Here is a 17,768-nt window from a genome sequence, read left to right on the forward strand (position 1 = left end):
ACGAGGGAGCTTCGACGCGTCGGTCGGGGGACGACGAACTCGACAAGCGGGCGCCCGCGAGGAGTGGCGCCCGACGCGCGCTCGCCGGCGGAAAAGACCACCTGCAGGCAGCCGCCACGGGAGATTCTCTGGCCCAGATGCTTCCTGCGACGGGAAGGTCTATCGACGGTTTATTTTCGCCGCATTAAATCCGGCGGGAATCCGGCGGGGAACCAAATCGTGCCAAACTCTTCTCGGAACGCCAAACGTCGTCTCATCGTTTTCTAACTAATTCGCCCGAGAAAAGAGCCCCTCTTCCGGGAGGTCATCACCTCGACGCGCGCCGCAGCGACGCCGCGTATCGACCATGGTTAAGCCTCGCTCCTCACTCCGTGATCTAGTCGTTGAACGCATGATCGACGGCTTACAGACCAATAACATGATGAAGGCCGTAGCGGCAGGGATCGAGGTCGTCGAACACTACGACGGGTGCTTCTCCGATGACAACGCGGAGAAGAACGTGGGCCTGCGCCTGACGCTGGCCAATCTGCTGGTCAGCGTGCGCAGGGCGCCGGGTGATCTCGCCCTCTCAGCGCGGCTCAACCGAAAGTCTTTGACGATGCTGCCCCCCAGCATGGATAACCAGAGGTTCAGGATTAACTCCGACCTCTCCGCTACGTTGTCCAGTCTCGCCCAGGAGGGAGGGGCGCTCGAACCGGGCGCCGAGGTCACGGTGTCCGGGCTCAAGGCCAGACCCGAGCTCAACGGCGGCACCGGTACGATCGTCGTGTGGTACCCGGACCGGGGGCGATACGCGGTCAAGGTGGGCGATGCCGAGGAGGTGGCGCTCAAGCCGATCAACGTGGGCCAGACCGCCGAGATGTTCGACGAGGCTTACCTGGCGCGCGTGAGGGAGGCGACGGACATCGCCAAGGCTCTCGACCCCGACGCGGGGGGACAGGAGGAGACCTACCCCAACGAGCTCAGGGAACTCAAATGTGAGGCCTTGGAGAAAGCTTACACCGCACTCGACGCCTTCACGCGGGTGCGCACGCACGGCGCCGGTGACGACGTCAGCGTGAAGGCGACGTCGGCGGAGAGATACGTAAAGGTACACGACGACGAGCGGTTCTCGGGTCTGAAGATCGAGATATGCGAGGCGTTGGACGGCGCCGCGTTTAAGCCGGCTGAACAGGTGCAGGCGCGGTACAACTGGGGCGCTGCGCTGTGCAGGGCTGGGAGGATCGAGGAAGGTAAGGAGAGGTACGAACAGGCTCTAGAAATGTTGACAAATCCCGGAGCCTCGGGCGCAGAGCGACTGAGAAAGGACATTTCAGGGTCGATCCTGCTCTGCGATAGGCAGATCTCGGGGGAGCAGCCGAGGACGGGGGCGTTCATCGAGTTGGCCACCGGTGATGGACCACGGTATGCACGGGTGGTGAACGGCGGCGAGAGGAAGGAGTGAGCAGACGGAGAACAGCGTCGCAGCCTCCGCGAAGGGTTGTGCTCCGGCGCAGAGGCCTCAGCAGCGGTCTCTCGGCTGGTGGCGGACCAGGACCAGCTCAAATCGCACGCGCGAAGGTCATGACAAAACTCACACTGAGAGGCCCATCAACTTACAAGTAACACTAAATGCACGGTTTTTTTGGGGATGGACGCGTGGGTGCGTGCGCTGTGAATCCAATCGATTGCACCGGAACTCTGATGGAAGATTTTACCCGGTGCGACGTCACTTCAACGCATCATGCATCCGTCGCATCCTCCCCCGTATGTACCTACGTATGAATACACCACTTACATGGCCACGGCCAGGCGTCCTTCGTACAGGGCATCGTACATCTCCGCGTGTTCCACAATACGCGCGCACAGCGCACGCACCGAAGCCTTTTGCACGATTCCGTCAACGTCAGCCTCTTTCATCGCATGCGTTGCCGCGTCGCAGATGGCGGCGTGGTCCTTGGCGTGAGACTCCACCACCGAGAACTCGGCGTGGTGCGACTCTCCGAACAACGAGTCGCGCATCAATCGCTCCTCGTGTGAGGCGTGTGCCGCGAAGATATCGCGTAGCGTCGTGACCGCCGCCAGGGTGCTCAAGCTTGTGGCAGCGATCATGGCGGCTGTTAGCTCGGCGTGCTCCGCGTCCATAGCATCGTGGCCGGTCGATGGCAGATCGTACGACTGCGGTGCTACGGCGTCGGTGTCATCAGTCGTCCGCGCACAGCTGCCGTCGCAGCAGGCAACCGCGGGCGGGGGTCTCATCGGCGCCTGCGCTTCCAACGATCCTCCCTCCTTGTCAACCGAGTGCGACTCTTCCTTGGCTAGTTGCCGCAGAAGTTTCTCGACGTACTCGAAGGCTTGACCTCTGAACTGGAGGAACGGCGGGGATTTGGACGTCGCGAAGATCCCGTTGGCGTCCAGCACGATCAGGCCCTGGCACCCGAGCTGCGCCTGGAACGTCGGAAAGTCTTCCCTGCAATCGATGAAGGTGTTCAATACTTTTCCACCGTCAAAGTAGAGATCTTGGAACTCTTTGGCTCTACGTTGTGCCGAGCGGTCGACGCAGATGCAGACGAAGCGCGCGTTCCCAACGTAGTGTGGGGGAGCGACGCTCCAGTTCCGCATCTGCTCGGCGACCGGCCGGCACCCGCCTCATCCACTGTCGTAGAAGTGAATCACCGCTGGTGACCCGAGAAGCTCATCAGCGAGGTTGATCTTTCCGGAATTCAGTCGCGTCCCGTCGATGTCGATGGGGGTGACCCATAAGGTGGGGAAGTCGTGCCCGGCGAGGTCCATCTCGCGACGATACGCCGTGCAGTCGTGTGGGTGGGCGTCGAGACGAGGCGAGACGGTCAGGGGCGGCCACGTGTGTCGAGGGAGAAGAGGAGGCGCGTGCCAAGAAGAGGAGGCGCGTGCCAAGAGTCCATGGTCTGAAAACGCGTTCAGACAAGCACTTTTATTTGGAGGTCTATTGACTCAGGATCAGAGGGGTTGCCGTCCAATTTCTTGTCGTCTGGCAAAAAACGTTGAGAAGCAACACGAGGTGCTGATTGATGAGACACTTTGAAACACCCGAGACGCGCATGTCTAACGCCATGTCTACCGTGACTCGTATCCTTTGCAAGCCGATCGTCCCCTCGACAAGCGCCGTGCGCGGGTAAGCCATACCCTGAATCCCCATACCTTTCCAAAGTCGACGTGGACACGGAAAATCAACCAACCTGAACAATCACTTATCTCGTCCCACAAGCCTCTCCCGCCGTCGACTCACCGTGCCTCATAACTCAAACACCATCTCGACAACAGCCTCTCCGGGAACAAGCGCGTGTTCTACCACGCCTTCTCCGTCAACAATACCGTCGCCCGTCACAAAGCGGGGGTCACGTACGACGACCGGGGCGAACTGGGGCACACCGCGTCGGCGTGCGAGACGCATGCATGGGGCCCGTGGGGTTTAGAACCCGTGGGGCACACGTCGCTGTGCGGCTCCTGCGGCGACATGCACGCCCGCGGCACCGCGTGCGACCCGGCTAAGAGGAACAGGTTCATCAGGACGTGCGTAACGGACGGCGGCGCGTCGCTCATGCCTCGGATGAAGTTCTCGAGGCAGTGAGGACCTCCTCTCCTTCTCCCTTCTCGGTGCCTCCCTCTCCTTTCCGTTTTTTAGGTTATCCGTGCATTAATTGCAAAAACGCGTACAGATACAAAGTTTTCCGCACGAACTCATAAATAACGGTTTAATGTTCCCGTATTAAAAATATCCCACTCTGAAAAGGTTGCCTTGGGTTGCCGAGCGCCGCCGAAATCGGCCGTTCTAATTTTGGGGTTAACGCGTCGTGAGATCTGTAGGGCACGCGCCCGCCGACAAACCCACCCGCGCGCCCGCTTCGACCGTACCTACCCACGTAAAAAACGATGACGACAACGAGCAAGGACACCCGAGTGCCCGTCACCATCCTGACCGGCTACCTCGGCAGCGGAAAGACCACCCTGGTGAACCACATCCTGACCAACAAGGATCACGGCAAAAAGATCGCGATAATCGAAAACGAGTTCGGCGACGTCGGAATCGACGACGCACTCATGGCCAAGAACACGAAGGCGCATATCGAGGAGGAAATCGTCGAGATGATGAACGGCTGCATCTGCTGCACCGTGCGCCAGGACCTGGTCGTGGTGCTGAACAAGTTTGCCGGCCGCATCGCATCCGGCAACCTCAAATTAGACTGCATCCTTATCGAGACCACTGGAATGGCGGACCCAGCGCCCGTCGCACAGACCTTCTTCGTCGACGACAGCGTCCAGGAGCACTTTCGCCTGGACGGCATCGTCACCCTCGTGGATGCCAAACACATCGAGCAGCACCTGGACGAGGAGAAGCCCGAGGGCGCCGAGAACGAGGCGGTCGAGCAGGTCGCCTTCGCCGATCGCATGATTCTCAACAAGATGGATCTCGTCGACAAAGCCGACGTGGAGCGCATCACCGCCAGGCTCAAGTCCATCAACTCTTCCGCACCCATCATCACTGCCGAGAAGTCCAAAGTCTCCGTCGATTTGGTCCTCGACATCCACGCCTTTGACCTGAAGAAGACGGTAGACATGGACCCCGAGTTCCTCAACACCGACAACGAGCACGAGCACGACGACACCGTCTCCTCCATCTGCGTCGTCGAGGACAAGCCCCTCGACCTCGACACGCTTCAGCGGTGGGTCAACTACCTCCTGGTGAACAAGGGCACGGACCTGTACCGGATGAAGGGCGTGCTGAACGTCGCAGACAGTGAGGAGCGTTTCATGTTTCAGGCGGTGCACATGATCTTCAACGGCAACTTCGACGAGCCGTGGGAACCCAGCGAGAAACGCGAGTCCAAGTTCGTCTTCATCGGCAAGAACTTGGACCACGCCGAGCTCAAGGAAGGGTTCCTCGCGTGCATCCAGACCCCGGACCTTGTCGCGAAGAGGAAGCTCGCTCTTAGGTTCGCCGTCGGCGACGCGGTCGAGTGCCGCACCGCCGACGGCTACGTCCCCGGCAAGGTCACCCAGCACCTGTACCGCGACGACTTCATGCCCCCCGGCGTGACCGCGCCGTACCAGATTCAGCTGGACGACGGAAAGTTGATTTGGGCGCCCGAGGACGACGACAAGTACATCCGTGCCAAGGATGCACTCTTCGCGGAGAAGAAAGCAAAGACTGAGGCGTGAGCACGCCGAGCTGCCAGGAACCGAGAGTCAGTTTTTGCGCGACGCTGATAGGAGCTGAATAGTCGCCGTCGAAAGGACACGGAAGGCGTCGCACAGTTTTGTTAGTCAGCAATAAAGTAACAAAAGACGACCGTACAATTGTTTAGTTTATGACTTTTGCAAATGATCGAGCTCTCGACCAATCAGAAGACCCAAATAAATATCTGGGCGCGCTTTCTTGATGAAAGGTCGCATCCGTCTTTTGGGAAGTTTGGCGGCGCGTTTCACAAAACCCCGGCACACGCCACCCACACGCCACGATCCCGACGATGCCCCTCTCCCGTGCCTTCCGAGCGTTCGCGCTCCCCGCCGCCCTCGCCCTGGCATGTACCACCGTACCCACCGCCTATGCATCCGGGGACGACCACGCGTGGGAGTACGAGGCTGCCTTCGACATCCAGGAGTCTGCGGACACGTACTCGCTCAACATGGCCAACAACGCGGACGCGACGATGAAGTTTTGCTTCCACGCCACCGACACGCACGACGCGCCCGGCGTCCACAAGGTTGAAGATAAGTGTCACGCGGACGAGGCCTCCCCGACCGCCGTCATCGCGAACGCCCCGGCGATCACGATCGTCAGTGGTACCACCTACCAGGTCACCATGGACCCCGATTCGTGGCTCTCGGTTTTCAACGTCAAGTTCCCTGCAAACGGTGCGTACGCGTTCTTCGCCGAGCATATGCCGTCCGAGTTTCACTTCGAGGGCGGCACCGAGATGGAGCTGCTGAAAGATGGCGACTCGCACGACGTCGGCGCCGCCTGGGCGTCCACGGATGTCGCGCCCGCGTCGAGGAAAACTCCGTGGGAGAACACGATGCTGGGTTGCCTCTTCGTATGGGCTGTCACCCTCTGTGGCCTCGTTTTGATCATCAACACCAAGGTGTGGGAGCTCGTCAAGCCCTACGCGCTGATGTTCGCGTCCGGCACGTTACTCTCCACCGCCTTCGCCTTGGTTCTTTACGAATCCACGCACCTAATCCCCATCGGCAACGACGAAGGTCTCGCCGCAGGCCGATGGACCGCGATGATCCTCTGCGGCTTCATCACCTCCCCCGTCATCGCCATCGTCCTCAAGTTCTTCCTCCCTCAACTGGAGAAAGATGACGAGTTTTGCGAGGCGACAAAGCCCGGAAATACCGTGATCGGGGCGGGTAACGCCCAGAAGATGCTTCACTCCGCCGAGATGGGCAGAGCCACCGACAACTGCTGCAACTACGAACATTCCACGGTCGAAGATTGCGAGAAGAGCATCACCAACCCCAACGTCCGCGCGCGGTTCCTCATGTCCCTCATCGCGGGCGACTTCTTCCATAACTTCACCGACGGTATCTTCATTGGAGCCGCGTTCCAGTGCAACACCACCCTCGCGTGGCGGATCGTCGCCGTCACCGTCGCGCATGAGGTTCCCCAGGAGCTCGCCGACTTTGCGGTACTGGTCAACTCCCTCGGATTCTCGGTGCCAACGGCGCTCGCGTACAACGTCATCGCGGGCGCCTCAGTCATGCTCGGTGGTATCGTCATCATGCTCGCGGACGTGTCTAACCTGGACACCGGTATGCTGCTCGCGTACGGCGCCGGTAACTACATCTACTGCGCCACCGTGCACATGTTCTCGATGGGGTCTAAAAACATCCTTCACGATGCTAAGAGGCTCCTCGCGTTCGCGGTGGGCGCCGTCGCCATCGGGCTGATCCTTCTGGACCACGAGCACTGCGAGGCAGGCGCGGACGCGGGCGGCGGTGACGCCCACGCACACGACCACAGGCGGTTATTCTACTAAATGAAGGTAACCCCCAACTTTCCACATCCCCGCCGCCTCTCCTCTCCACGGGGATGAGTTCCGGCGAGTGGAGAACAAAAACAAATCAAACGCCGAAGCCGCCGAAAGCACTTCGCGCGTTCCGTCGTGAGTGAGAGAAAGATCAAAATCCGACCGCCTCGCCTCGATGCCCCGTGCATTATTATCTTTGACACAAGAGGTCCACGACGGCTGGACTTCAACCCTGTTTGACATAGCAAGCTGCTTCTGCTAAACTCTCGGAAACCGCGACGACGTCTCTTTGATGCGATGCATGCATGTCGGTCTCGGAACGCCAAACGTCGTCTCAAATCACATGTGCGAAGGTTGCTAAAAGTTGGTGCCGTCTCGGGTCGATTGCCCCCCCCCCCCCCCCCGCATCTTAGCTACCCGCCGCGCGCCGACGCGAGCTTCTTCCTGTCCTCGTCCGTCAACTCGGCGTATATCCTCCCGACGATCATGTCCCCGTCCGTGCACCGCTCCGACACAAACATCCCGTGTCGCACAGCCCCCGCTCCCTCCCCCGCCGTCTCGAACGACAGCACGTGCGGGGTGCCGACGAATTTGGCCATCACCACGCCCGGACCGTCGGACCCCGCAGGGACGAACCCCCACTCGCCGGGTCCCCACGGCGTGGACAGCGCGCCCCCGGGCTCGAACACGAACGGCGTCACCCCGCCCCACGACCAGTTCGGGTTCGTCGCCAGTCTCGACGCCAGTGCCTCGTTTCGAGCTTCGTCGACGCCCTGCCCGGGCTTCAGCGACTTACTCTGCGCGCACGCCTTTGAACCGACGCCTGACCCACCCGCGTCGCCCCCCTTGACCCTCCCGACGCCGTCGCCCCAACCGTTCAGGGCGCCGGACTTACCCTTGAGGTAATACGCGTACACGTCACCGAGCCTCGCCGGTTCGTTCGGGTGGTACGAGAGCCGCACCGCCACCGGCGCGTGCTCGGCGCGGTCCTTGAACCTTCGGTCCTTTCGGAGGAAGCGGAACACGTGCTTGCTGTTTGCGAAGCACATGTAGTTTAAGGTGCGCCTGGTGACGCCCGGGGAGACGTACGCGCCGTGCGAGGGGAGGAACAGCGCCTCGTTGAACGCCAGGTGCTCAAAGTCCGCCTCGTTTGATAGGCTCGTTTGATAGGCGATGCGACCAAAGACGAGACCCGCCAGCTTCGCCGCCTCCTCCGTGGGCATCAGCAGCGCGAAACCCGGGTCGGAGGTGAGCACGCGGCCGCCGTGGCAGAACCGGGACCAGTCCATCTCCGGGTCGTCCACCACGTGATCGTACCCGTAGGCGGTGACGTCGTCCCACCCGTCCGACGCGACCTCGACGTCTGAGTCTCTGGAAAAGTATCCGCTCGGGTCCCGGATCAGCGCCGTCCTCGGGTCCAGCAGGAGCGTCGGCCAGCCCTGGGAGAGGACGAGACGCGCGGCGAGCCACTTGAGCGCGGTCGAGGACAGCGGCGCGCTTTTGCTTTTCGACGGCTGGCTTGACAGCTGTGCGGCGACGAGGGCGACTGACTTTACCCCCGCCGAACGCGCCGCGCTCGCGGCTTTCGAAGACGTCGTCGCCACCAGAACCCTCCCTTTTAAACCCAAACGCGTCACGCCGTCCCTCAGCAACGCTTCGAACGCCGCCTCCTCGTTTATATCGTCGCCCACGGTGACGAGGATGAGCTCCGGGGCGTTCGGGTCGCCGAGGTTGTCCACAGCCGCGCACACGGCGGCCGAGGCTACGGCAAAGTCGTCGTCGACTCCGGCTCCGCACTCGCCGCCGCGACCTCTCTTCACGACGTGCAGCGTCGACGCGCGATCGACGCCGGCCACCGCTCCGTTCCACGGCGTCGGTGGCGCGCAGTGCGAAGGGTCCTCGCTGGGACGTTTGGAGCCCGGGGGTCCGCCGGGGCGGGCGGCCCACATTCCCTCCGTCGCGTCGGTCCATTTTTTTGAACCAACGATGCCGTCGTTGATCGAGTGCTGCACCTTGGATTCCAGCTCGTGCGTGGTCTTTAAGTTTGGTCCGCAACCCACGTCGCAGTTCAACACGTCGATGCCCGCGCCGTTGGTGTAGTACTGGTACACCAGTTTCATCTTATGGGCCTTGTCGGTGTGGTAATTCGCGTGCATGGCAACCGGGCGGTGGTTCTCCTTGCCAAGCGCTGGCTGGTTGTGCCGAATGAACCGGAACATAACCTTGGAGTTGACGAAGCACAGCGGGTCCATGACCCGAACCGTCGCGCCCGCGGTGCCGTGCGCGTCCCTGCTCGCGAACCACAGCTCGAGGTTATACCCCGCCTGGTCCCATAACTTATCCTCGGTGGCCATCCTGTGCGCCATGATCGCCATCAGACGCCGAGACGCCTCCGTCGCGGACACGTACCACATGCCGGAGTTTAGCGCCGCGACGCGAAAGGCCCGCGCCCTTTTACGACCGTCGGGGCCCATGGAGGGATCGTCCACGCGGTCCAAGAACCCGTGCGCGCTGCTGTTGTCCCACCCGTCGGACATGGATTCGACGTCGGCGTCGCGGTATAGAAACGGAAAAGGGTTACGCATCCACGCGACGTCCGTGTCGGTCAATAAAACCGAGCACCCCCGCTCCACGAACTCCTGGATGATGCGAAACTTCTGCGCGGAGATCTTGTGCGATCCTTGGGCGTCGTTGACGACCCTGTACGACGCCACGCCTTGGTCGGTGAGGCGCCTGTGGAGGGGATCGTCGAGCGCGATGATCATGAAGTTTTCCACGCCCAGTCGTTTGATCCCGTCGACAAACTCGTACACGCCCGGCGCGTGCGAGTCCGCGACCGCCGCGAGCACCTCGCGATCGATCGCCGTCTTACGCAGCACGTCGCACAGCGTCTCGTGCCCGCCGCAGTTCACCGGCCAGTCCGCATCCGCCGTATCGAGAGGGTCGGCTATCCAGTCCAATCGGCGCGGGCCCGGCAGCGCCGGATCCGGCGGCTTGGGTTCGCACCCTGGTTCGACAAACGGTCTCGCGAACGGGTCCGGGTAGGACAAACGCACGGCACGCACCGCGGGCGGGGTGATCGCCGAGGCGATCCGCGATTTCTTCGGCGTCGACTTTGGCTTTGGCGTCGTTTGGCGATTTTGGAGCTCTTTTGGTCGTGTCGGATCCGATGACGCGGCGGATGAGGCTTCGGTCACCGCGGGCGTCGGGTCGGCGTTCGGGATGCGATCGTCGGTTCCGAACCCGCGGCTGAACCCTGAATTACCGCCGGCGCCGAGGTCGGCGGCCGTCGTCGCGCCGATGCGGTGTCGAATCTCCCGGGCGTCGAGGTAGTTGCGCCAGAGCGCCACCATGAACCCGAAGAGGAGTCCCATCGCTACCGGCCTGCGCGCGCCCATCGTGCGCGTCCTATCCGTGCGTCTACTAGCCTACTACCGCGTGTCTGCGCCTCACTTGCTCGTGAGAGACTTGGCGGAGGAGAGGAGGACGTCCTCGGCCTTCTTCACCGCCCACTCCGCGGTGGACACGTACACCTCGAACGCCTTTCGCGCGGTCTCGCCTTTGATCGCGCGCGGGTTGAGCGTGATGACTCCGGCCCTGCGCGCGACGCCGATGAGCACGCCGGTGATGACGACCTGGGAGGCAATCTGAGAGAGGATACCCATGGGAAGAACGCGGTTCGGAGCTTCGGCCTCGGGTGGAGAGCCGTGCGCGGTCGCCCGCAGTCGCAGCGCAGTGCGCCCGCGATCGTCCCCGTCTTGGTCGACGTGCCGCGACGCGAATCGCGACGTCCGTTGAAAGCGAAATCGCGACGTTTTGAAACCAAATTCGCGCTCGTTTCATCGTCAACTTCCATCACGCTAAACGTGCTCCTCGTGGGTCAAAATGGTGAAAATCGTCGATCGTCGTGCCGCGTCCCCGTTACTCGATCACCCCCGTTACTCGATCGTCCCCGTTCGTTCGTTCCTCGCTCGCCCACCGCCGCCGTGCGCTACCCGAGCCTTCGCCTCGCCGCCTCGTCGCCGACGCACGTCACGCACCTCGGCGGCTTACCCCCGACGACCGGCCGGAAGGGTACCCGCAGACCGGGCTCGCCGCAAGTCGAACACGGTCCCTCCCACACTTTGGCGCTGGGCCTCCACCGGGTGTCCCGCCGCTCGTCCGTCTCGACCCAACCGCGACGCGTCTCGGGAAAGTACTCCCGAGTGGTGCTCGCGACGGACGACTTCGACTTGGGGGCCCCGGACGGCTCGGCGGGGGGACGAGGAGGGAGGACGCCGGGTCCGCCGAGGGTGGTGCGAGGATGGTGCCCTCGGGGGTGCCTTGCGGAGTCCACGTCGTCGAAATGGACGACGTTGGCGCCGCCCGCGCCGTCGGCACGCCACCCGGCAAACTCGGCATCCGCCGCGGTGACGAACCCGTCGCCGCCGAGGTCAAACTCCGCGATCTTGTGGTGCAACAGGGTCGGGTGGCCGAAGCCGAAAACCTTCAACCTCGACGGCCCCCGCGGGCGAAGCCGTTGATCCCGATCCCTGCGCAAATCCACGTAGTCGCCGGCGTAAAAGTTGCGAACCCTGACGAACCCGCCCGGGTCGTCGTCCAGCGACGCGTTCGCGAGCGCGCACCTGATCCCCTCGTGATGCCAACGTGCGAATCGCACAGACGCGTGAAATTTCATCCGAGAGCGATGTCCCACCGGGGCTCGGCGGATCTTGACCTTGACCGCCGCCGGGACGCCGATACCGACGGCTTCGCACAGCAGCGAGAGCGCGGCGCACGCGCGCGCGAACACCTCGCCGCGCGTTCGGTCGCGCCGATGGTGCGAGGGGCCGGTGACCGAGCGGAAGCCTTCGTCGTCGAGATCGCCCTTTTCGCGGACGTCGGTTCGGACGTCCTCGTCCCCGTCGACGACTGAAACGGCTGAAACGGCTGAAACGGCGGTGGTCAGGTCGGGGTGAGACTGCTCGTCGTCCGAGCCGTTCGCGAAATTCGTCGCCGGCGGTAGGTCCCAGAGGTACCGCTCGACGAAGGCGTCCGGAAGCCGGATGATGTTCACCACCGGGTTTCGCGGGTCGATCGTGTCGGACCCGTCGTCGGCGTGTGCCGGTTCGTATCCGCGCACGCGCTCGTCGTAAAAGCCAACGTCGTCGGCGTCCCGCTCATCCTCGTCGTCCCCGTCCCCGTCCCCGTCCCCGGGTGCCGACTTTACGTCCCCGTCCCCGTCCTCGTCCCGCGCCGCTCCGAGTTTGGGGAAGGCGTCGTCGTCGTCGTGGGTGGGCGCCCTGGGACCCTCCACGACGCTGGAGAAGCTCGCGCGCGCCTCCGCGGTGGGGGTCGGGGAGGACGCGTGGGAGCGAGGGTGGGGCGCGAGGGTTCGAGGCGAGGAGGGCGGCGGGGCGGGCGGTCGGCGCGCGGCGACGGGGGCGGCGGGGGCGGGGGCCAGGGGCGGAGGCGGTAGCGAGTCGTCGTCGTCGTCCGCCCAGGCGAGCCCGTTCGCGACGGGCGAGGGCTCAGGCGGCGACGCCGGCGTCGTCGGGGGCGCGTCCGCGCCGGCGCGCTCCCACGACCGCTCCGACTCGGATGAGCCGCTTCGTCGACCTCCGGTTCGTTCGAGCTCGAGCTGCAGCGACGCGAGGCGCGCCTCGAGCTGCGCGACGCGTCCGCGCGTCGAGGTCAGCAGCGAACAGAGCGCGTGGACCAGCGCGCAGTTCTCCCTCGCCGAGCGCGTCGCCGCGTCGACGGTGAGCGTCAGCGTCGGGTCCACCGACGCGACGTCGAGAGCGGCCTCCTCCTCTCCCTCTCCCGCCCCTTCCTCCTTCTCCTTCTCCTTCTCCTCCGGGGGCGCGCCGACGCGAGGGGGCGCGGGGTGAGACGCGTCGGCGGCGTCGCGGGCGGCGGGGTCGGAGGCCTTCGCGGAGGTGGGGGCGAAGGGTGGGGCGGTGACGTTCAGATCCGACATCGCGCTCGATACCGGCGGGGCGGTGACGGGCGGCGCGCGCGCCCGAGGTGCCGGCGGCGGCGGGACTCCCTCGCCAGCAACACACGCGGCCGGTGAGAAGAAAAACCAGACGAACCAACGCCGGCGCCGAGCTCCGTTTCCGAGGAATTTTCACCCGACGCAAAAGCCAAACAGGAACTTTCACCGTGACTGATTGGTGGTCGCCAAACGAGCGTCGGATCTGCTATTTAGGCGTTTTTTGGCTATGGCTGTCAGTTGGCTGTCCGGCCGCCGGTTTCAGCACCCATCGGCACCCATCGGGGAGATCTCCGTCTGAAAGGGAATTGGCGGTAGGGTTTTGGCGGTCGTTTTCCGTCTGGCGGTTGCCCGCCGCGGCCGCACTCGACGGCGCCCCGTACACGTGATGGGCTCCGGGCACGAAGGCGGCGCGGGCGCGCCCGGCGGTGGAGAGTTCTACTCCCCGCTCTACAACCCCGACACGGGCGCCTACCGCTTCCTCATCGACGGCGAGTGGCGCGACTCGGCGTCGGGGCAGCTCGTGCACAACGCCAACCCGAGCAAGGGCAACGAGCGATGCTTCGGCTTCCAGGCGTGCACGCGCGACGAGGTGGACGCCGCATACGCCGGCGCCAAGGCGGCGCAGCGGCAGTGGGGCCGGATCCCTCTCAACAAGCGCGCGTCCATGCTGAAGGCCGCCGCGGAGCTCATGCGCCAGCACCACGCCCCCATCGCCGACGCGCTCATCCGGGAGATCGCCAAGCCCAAGAAGGATGCCACCACCGAGGCGAAGCGGTCGGCGGATCTCATCGAATACGCCGCGGAGGAGGGATGCAGGAGCCTGGCGAAGGGCGACATGATCACGAGCGACTCTTTCCCGGGAGCCGAGCGCGATAAGCTCTGCATGGCGCACAAGGTTCCCCTCGGCGTCGTGCTCTGCATCCCGCCGTTCAACTACCCAGTCAACCTGGCGGTGTCGAAGATTGCGCCCGCGCTCATCGCCGGCAACGCGTGCGTGGTGAAACCGCCGACGCAGGGGTGCGTCAGCGCGCTGATGATGGCGCAGTGCTTCAAAAAGGTGCCGGGTATCCCGGCGGGGCTCGTGCAGGTGGTCACCGGGCGCGGCGCGGACATCGGCGACTACATGGTGGAGCACCCCGGCGCGAATTGCATCTCGTTCACGGGGGGCGACACCGGCCTCGCCGTGTCGCGCAAGGCTCGCATGGTCCCGGTGCAGATGGAGCTGGGCGGGAAGGACGCGTGCATCGTGTTTCCGGACGCGGACCTCGACCTGGCGGCGACGGCGATCGTCAAAGGGGGGTTCAGCTACAGCGGCCAGCGGTGCACGGCGGTGAAGATTGTCGTCGCCTTTGAAGAAATCGCCGACGCGCTCGTCGCCAAGGTTGAGGAGAAGACGCGAAAGCTGACGGTGGGCCAGCCCGAGGACGACGCGCAGATCACCGCGGTGGTGAGCGCCGCGTCCGCGGATTTCATCCAGGGCCTCGTGGAGGATGCCGTCGCGAAAGGGGCGACGATGCGCACGGAGTGGCGGAGAGACGCGAATCTCATCTGGCCGTGCCTCGTCGACGACGTCACGGCGGAGATGCGACTGTGCTGGGAGGAACCCTTCGGCCCGGTGGTGCCCGTCGTTCGCGTGGGGACCGAGGAGGAGGCGCTGCGGTACGTCAACGAGAGCAAGTACGGTTTGCAGGGGTGCGTGTTCACCCGCGACATCGACCGCGCCATCGGGATCGCGGATCGCATGGAGACGGGTACGGTGCAGATCAACGGGCCGCCGGCGCGGGGGCCGGATCATTTCCCCTTTCAGGGCGTCAAGGACAGCGGGATCGGGAGCCAAGGGATCGTCAACTCGATCGAGATGATGACCAAGGTGAAGACCACGGTGATCAACCTCGCCAAGCCCTCCTACGCCACGGCGTGAGCGGCGGTGACACGACCCAGGGGGGCGCCGTCGAAACGCCAAACAAAGATTAGCCAACGCGACCCGAGCCTTCGCGGCGGCGGCGTAAAGTGTGAATATCACAACCAAACCACTAAGATCTCAGGGACGCGCGTCTCTCACCCCAACGCATTTCTCCGCGCGTCTCTCACGGGGGCAGCGGGGGAGGTCTCCGCGGGAGGGTAAAGTCGGGAAGCAGCACCTTGTCCGCGGATGCCTCGCGAAACGCGTCTGTCATTATTCGGCACACCTTGACGGAACTCAGCGCGACGCTCCCGGTCCACCGGCTGCTCCCGCCGGGGAACACCTCGTGCTCCTCGTAGCAGTTTCCCCGCCCCTCCACCTTTAACAGCACGCGCGGTAGCACACCAGCCTTGCTCCCGACCGGAAACGCGGCGTTGAGCGCGCCGAGCGGCGAGTTCCACGCGAAGAAGCACTCGGCCTTGGGCGGCCACCCGCTCGGCGTTCCCCTCTGCGTCTTGTACGTTTTCCCCAGCGCAAACTCCGTTTCGCCGTCGTACACCGACACGAACTTGTCGTCCTTGCACGCCACAACCTTGTAGAACGCCTGCGGGCGCTCGATGTGCGTCGCCTTCCAGTTGGGCGGGATCTGATACGTCGGTCGGGTGGCAAAGGCGCGGTCCTCGACGATCTGCGCAATCTGCTTCGCAACCTCGTCCTTCATCACGCGTATGCTCTTCTTCGCCTCGCGGACCGAGCGCCGGCGCTCGATGGCGGCGAGCTTGCGCTCGGCCCGGAGGCGCGAGAGCCGGTAGTATTCAGTCTCCCGGCGCTCGCGGGTCCACCGTCCGTTGCCCATCGTCTGGCCCGGCATGGCGGCGGCCGGCGTGGGAGCGGGTCGCCTCGGCTGAGACACAGAAGAGTGAAGGTGCCGTGCGTTTCCTTTCCCCCATTTCGCCGTTTCCGTGGCAGCAAATGTCCGACCGGTTTTTCGGTCAATCTTGAGTCATTTCTTCCAATTTCGCCCGCATGGACCCGGCAGCCTGTGGCGACCGACCAAACTTTTTGGATTTTTCGTTTCAAAAAACTGTCGTGGTGTCCTCGGCGCGCGCACTCCGGGAAAGAGCGCCCGAAACGAGGAAGATGACGAACCCCGCCGACGCGACGCAGGTTGACATCGCGGAGAAGGAGAACGCGCCCTCCCCGGCGGTGAAAGCCTCGCCGAAACCCGCGGCGAACGGCGACGGCTCGTCCAAGTTCGTGAACGTCGACGGCAAGGTGAAGCATCGCAGGGTGGTCAAGGCTGACGGCGTCGACGCGATGACGCAAGCCGACGCGACGGTCGGCGCCGAGCAGGAGCACGTGAACGATTACGAACGGCAGCGCGAGGTGAGAGCTTCCGCCGATACTTCGAGCGACTCGACACGTAACCCCCGCGCGTCTCGCCCGTTCCGTTCAAACCGCGCAGATCCGATCCCATCTCACCCTCGCACACACCCCGTCGACTCTTCACCCAGGAACGCATCCGGCGCAACAACGAGCGGCTCAGGGCGCTCAAGGTGCTCGACACCGCGAAGGCGCTCGAGGCGTCCGCGGCCGCCGCCTCGAACGCCGCCGCCGCCAACGTCGTCAAGCGACCGCCCGGAAAGGCCCGCGGAGGCAGACCCAAGGCGCCGCCGCCGCCGCCGCGCGCCAAGTCTCGCAGACTCGCCGTCGTCGCAAACACCGACGCCGCGCTCGCCGCGAAGCTCCAGGCTGCCGAGGACGACGGCGGGTTCATGGACTCGATCGACGACGACGACGACGCGACGCCCGCGCACCTCACGTGCGAGGAATGGTGCGAGAAGAGAGGGCTCGCTCCGGGACCCAAGATGGATGGGCACTTTCGAGGGTGGGTCGCGCCGGATCTGGTGCAGTCGCTCGGGCTGGCGGCGAGCGCGGCGGAGGCGTGGGAGAGCAACGGCGGCGGGTCGTTCGCCAAGGCGGGCAAGGCCGGCAAGGGCGAAAACGCCAAGGAGTTTGCCCGTAAGATGATAAAGAAGAACCCGAACTGCTACTTTTACCGGCACAACGCGCCGGGGCAGGATGCGTGGCACGGGGACTGGGCCGAGGATGAGATACAGCGATTCGTTCAGGTGGCCAAGGAGCACGGGTGCGGGGATAAGTGGGGACTGTTCGCGTCCTACATCCCGCACAGGGTCGGGTACCAGTGCAGCGCCGCGTACAGGCACGTCATCATCCCTCGCGGTCTTCTGCTGGACGACCAGTTCGTGATGTCCAGGTCGGGCGAGGCCGTTTACGTCGGGAAGAAAGGGAGCAAGGGAAGCGCGTGAGCGAAGCGCGAGGGATGGGCGTGACGAACCACGGGGGCGAGAAACGACGAGGAACCCGAGTTTGGTGGACCGCCAAAGGCGGCCCGGTTCTTTTTTTTGGGTTTATTGAATGGAAACGAAGCGAGCCTCGAGCTAACGTTAAACGATAACCGTCAATGAGCGCCCGAACAGACGCGTCGTCTCCGCTTGTCGAAAGTTAAAGGAGCGGGCGGTCGATGAAGCTCGACCGCGACGTCCCATGCATGTGTGTGCATGTGTGCGTGTCGCCGACGAAGCCTTCTGACGGGCCGTCGGCATCCTTGAAAGTATCGCGAGAGTCGAAAGCGTTCTCGCGCGCGGTGAAAAAAAACAGTGCCGCGCGATGCGCCCCGAGTCCCCCGTTGATCTGCAACCGCGTGTGTGGTGTCTCACGGTCGCGTCGAGAGGTCAGCCGGATATAAATCGGTCCCCTCGCGTGTGAAGTAGTAGTCGTTGTGCTGCGGCGAGCCGTCGAATGCATCCCTCGTCGGAACTCGAAACGACGTCCCCGCCGACTTTCATTTTTTGATCTTCTCGTCGCGGTTGCC

The 17,768-nt window shown here is 63.9% G+C and overlaps 11 protein-coding genes across 11 annotated transcripts; 6 read left to right on the forward strand and 5 right to left on the reverse strand.

Annotated features, from left to right (window-relative positions):
* Window positions 1-346: 346 nt before the first annotated feature.
* Window positions 347-1,444, forward strand: MICPUN_60481 (predicted protein; the record flags this gene model as incomplete). Its single annotated transcript, XM_002507764.1, has 1 exon — window positions 347-1,444. The coding sequence occupies one exon, from the start codon at window positions 347-349 to the stop codon at window positions 1,442-1,444; it is 1,098 nt and encodes a 365-aa protein (XP_002507810.1).
* Window positions 1,445-1,773: 329 nt separating this feature from the next.
* On the reverse strand, window positions 1,774-2,601 carry MICPUN_60482 (predicted protein; the record flags this gene model as incomplete). Its single annotated transcript, XM_002508049.1, has 1 exon — window positions 1,774-2,601. The coding sequence occupies one exon, from the start codon at window positions 2,599-2,601 to the stop codon at window positions 1,774-1,776; it is 828 nt and encodes a 275-aa protein (XP_002508095.1).
* A 470-nt stretch (window positions 2,602-3,071) lies between these two features.
* MICPUN_60483 (predicted protein) lies at window positions 3,072-3,589 on the forward strand (the record flags this gene model as incomplete). The annotated part of the gene is made up of 2 exons (XM_002507765.1): window positions 3,072-3,133; window positions 3,283-3,589. The coding sequence occupies 2 exons, from the start codon at window positions 3,072-3,074 to the stop codon at window positions 3,587-3,589; spliced, it is 369 nt and encodes a 122-aa protein (XP_002507811.1).
* A 262-nt stretch (window positions 3,590-3,851) lies between these two features.
* On the forward strand, window positions 3,852-5,327 carry MICPUN_108724 (predicted protein). The gene has a single exon (XM_002507766.1). It carries the CDS (start codon window positions 3,892-3,894, stop codon window positions 5,176-5,178), a length of 1,287 nt encoding a protein of 428 aa, XP_002507812.1. The 5' UTR covers window positions 3,852-3,891; the 3' UTR covers window positions 5,179-5,327.
* A 906-nt stretch (window positions 5,328-6,233) lies between these two features.
* On the forward strand, window positions 6,234-7,252 carry MICPUN_108725 (zinc permease family). Its single transcript, XM_002507767.1, has one exon. The coding sequence runs from the start codon at window positions 6,246-6,248 to the stop codon at window positions 6,999-7,001; it is 756 nt and encodes a 251-aa protein (XP_002507813.1). The 5' UTR covers window positions 6,234-6,245; the 3' UTR covers window positions 7,002-7,252.
* A 153-nt stretch (window positions 7,253-7,405) lies between these two features.
* Window positions 7,406-10,390, reverse strand: MICPUN_101746 (glycosyltransferase family 77 protein; the record flags this gene model as incomplete). Its single annotated transcript, XM_002508050.1, has 1 exon — window positions 7,406-10,390. The coding sequence occupies one exon, from the start codon at window positions 10,388-10,390 to the stop codon at window positions 7,406-7,408; it is 2,985 nt and encodes a 994-aa protein (XP_002508096.1).
* Window positions 10,391-10,441: 51 nt separating this feature from the next.
* MICPUN_60487 (predicted protein) lies at window positions 10,442-10,657 on the reverse strand (the record flags this gene model as incomplete). The annotated part of the gene is made up of 1 exon (XM_002508051.1): window positions 10,442-10,657. The coding sequence occupies one exon, from the start codon at window positions 10,655-10,657 to the stop codon at window positions 10,442-10,444; it is 216 nt and encodes a 71-aa protein (XP_002508097.1).
* A 326-nt stretch (window positions 10,658-10,983) lies between these two features.
* Window positions 10,984-12,951, reverse strand: MICPUN_60488 (predicted protein; the record flags this gene model as incomplete). Its single annotated transcript, XM_002508052.1, has 1 exon — window positions 10,984-12,951. One exon carries the CDS (start codon window positions 12,949-12,951, stop codon window positions 10,984-10,986), a length of 1,968 nt encoding a protein of 655 aa, XP_002508098.1.
* Window positions 12,952-13,354: 403 nt separating this feature from the next.
* Window positions 13,355-14,890, forward strand: MICPUN_96517 (non phosphorylating glyceraldehyde-3-phosphate dehydrogenase; the record flags this gene model as incomplete). Its single annotated transcript, XM_002507768.1, has 1 exon — window positions 13,355-14,890. One exon carries the CDS (start codon window positions 13,355-13,357, stop codon window positions 14,888-14,890), a length of 1,536 nt encoding a protein of 511 aa, XP_002507814.1.
* Window positions 14,891-15,056: 166 nt separating this feature from the next.
* Window positions 15,057-15,743, reverse strand: MICPUN_60490 (predicted protein; the record flags this gene model as incomplete). The annotated part of the gene is made up of 1 exon (XM_002508053.1): window positions 15,057-15,743. One exon carries the CDS (start codon window positions 15,741-15,743, stop codon window positions 15,057-15,059), a length of 687 nt encoding a protein of 228 aa, XP_002508099.1.
* A 155-nt stretch (window positions 15,744-15,898) lies between these two features.
* Window positions 15,899-17,202, forward strand: MICPUN_60491 (predicted protein; the record flags this gene model as incomplete). Its single annotated transcript, XM_002507769.1, has 2 exons — window positions 15,899-16,258; window positions 16,387-17,202. 2 exons carry the CDS (start codon window positions 15,899-15,901, stop codon window positions 17,200-17,202), a joined length of 1,176 nt encoding a protein of 391 aa, XP_002507815.1.
* Window positions 17,203-17,768: the final 566 nt, after the last annotated feature.

This window comes from Micromonas commoda, chromosome 8 (assembly GCF_000090985.2).
Source record: "Micromonas commoda chromosome 8, complete sequence".
In the NCBI taxonomy this organism is placed as follows: domain Eukaryota; kingdom Viridiplantae; phylum Chlorophyta; class Mamiellophyceae; order Mamiellales; family Mamiellaceae; genus Micromonas; species Micromonas commoda.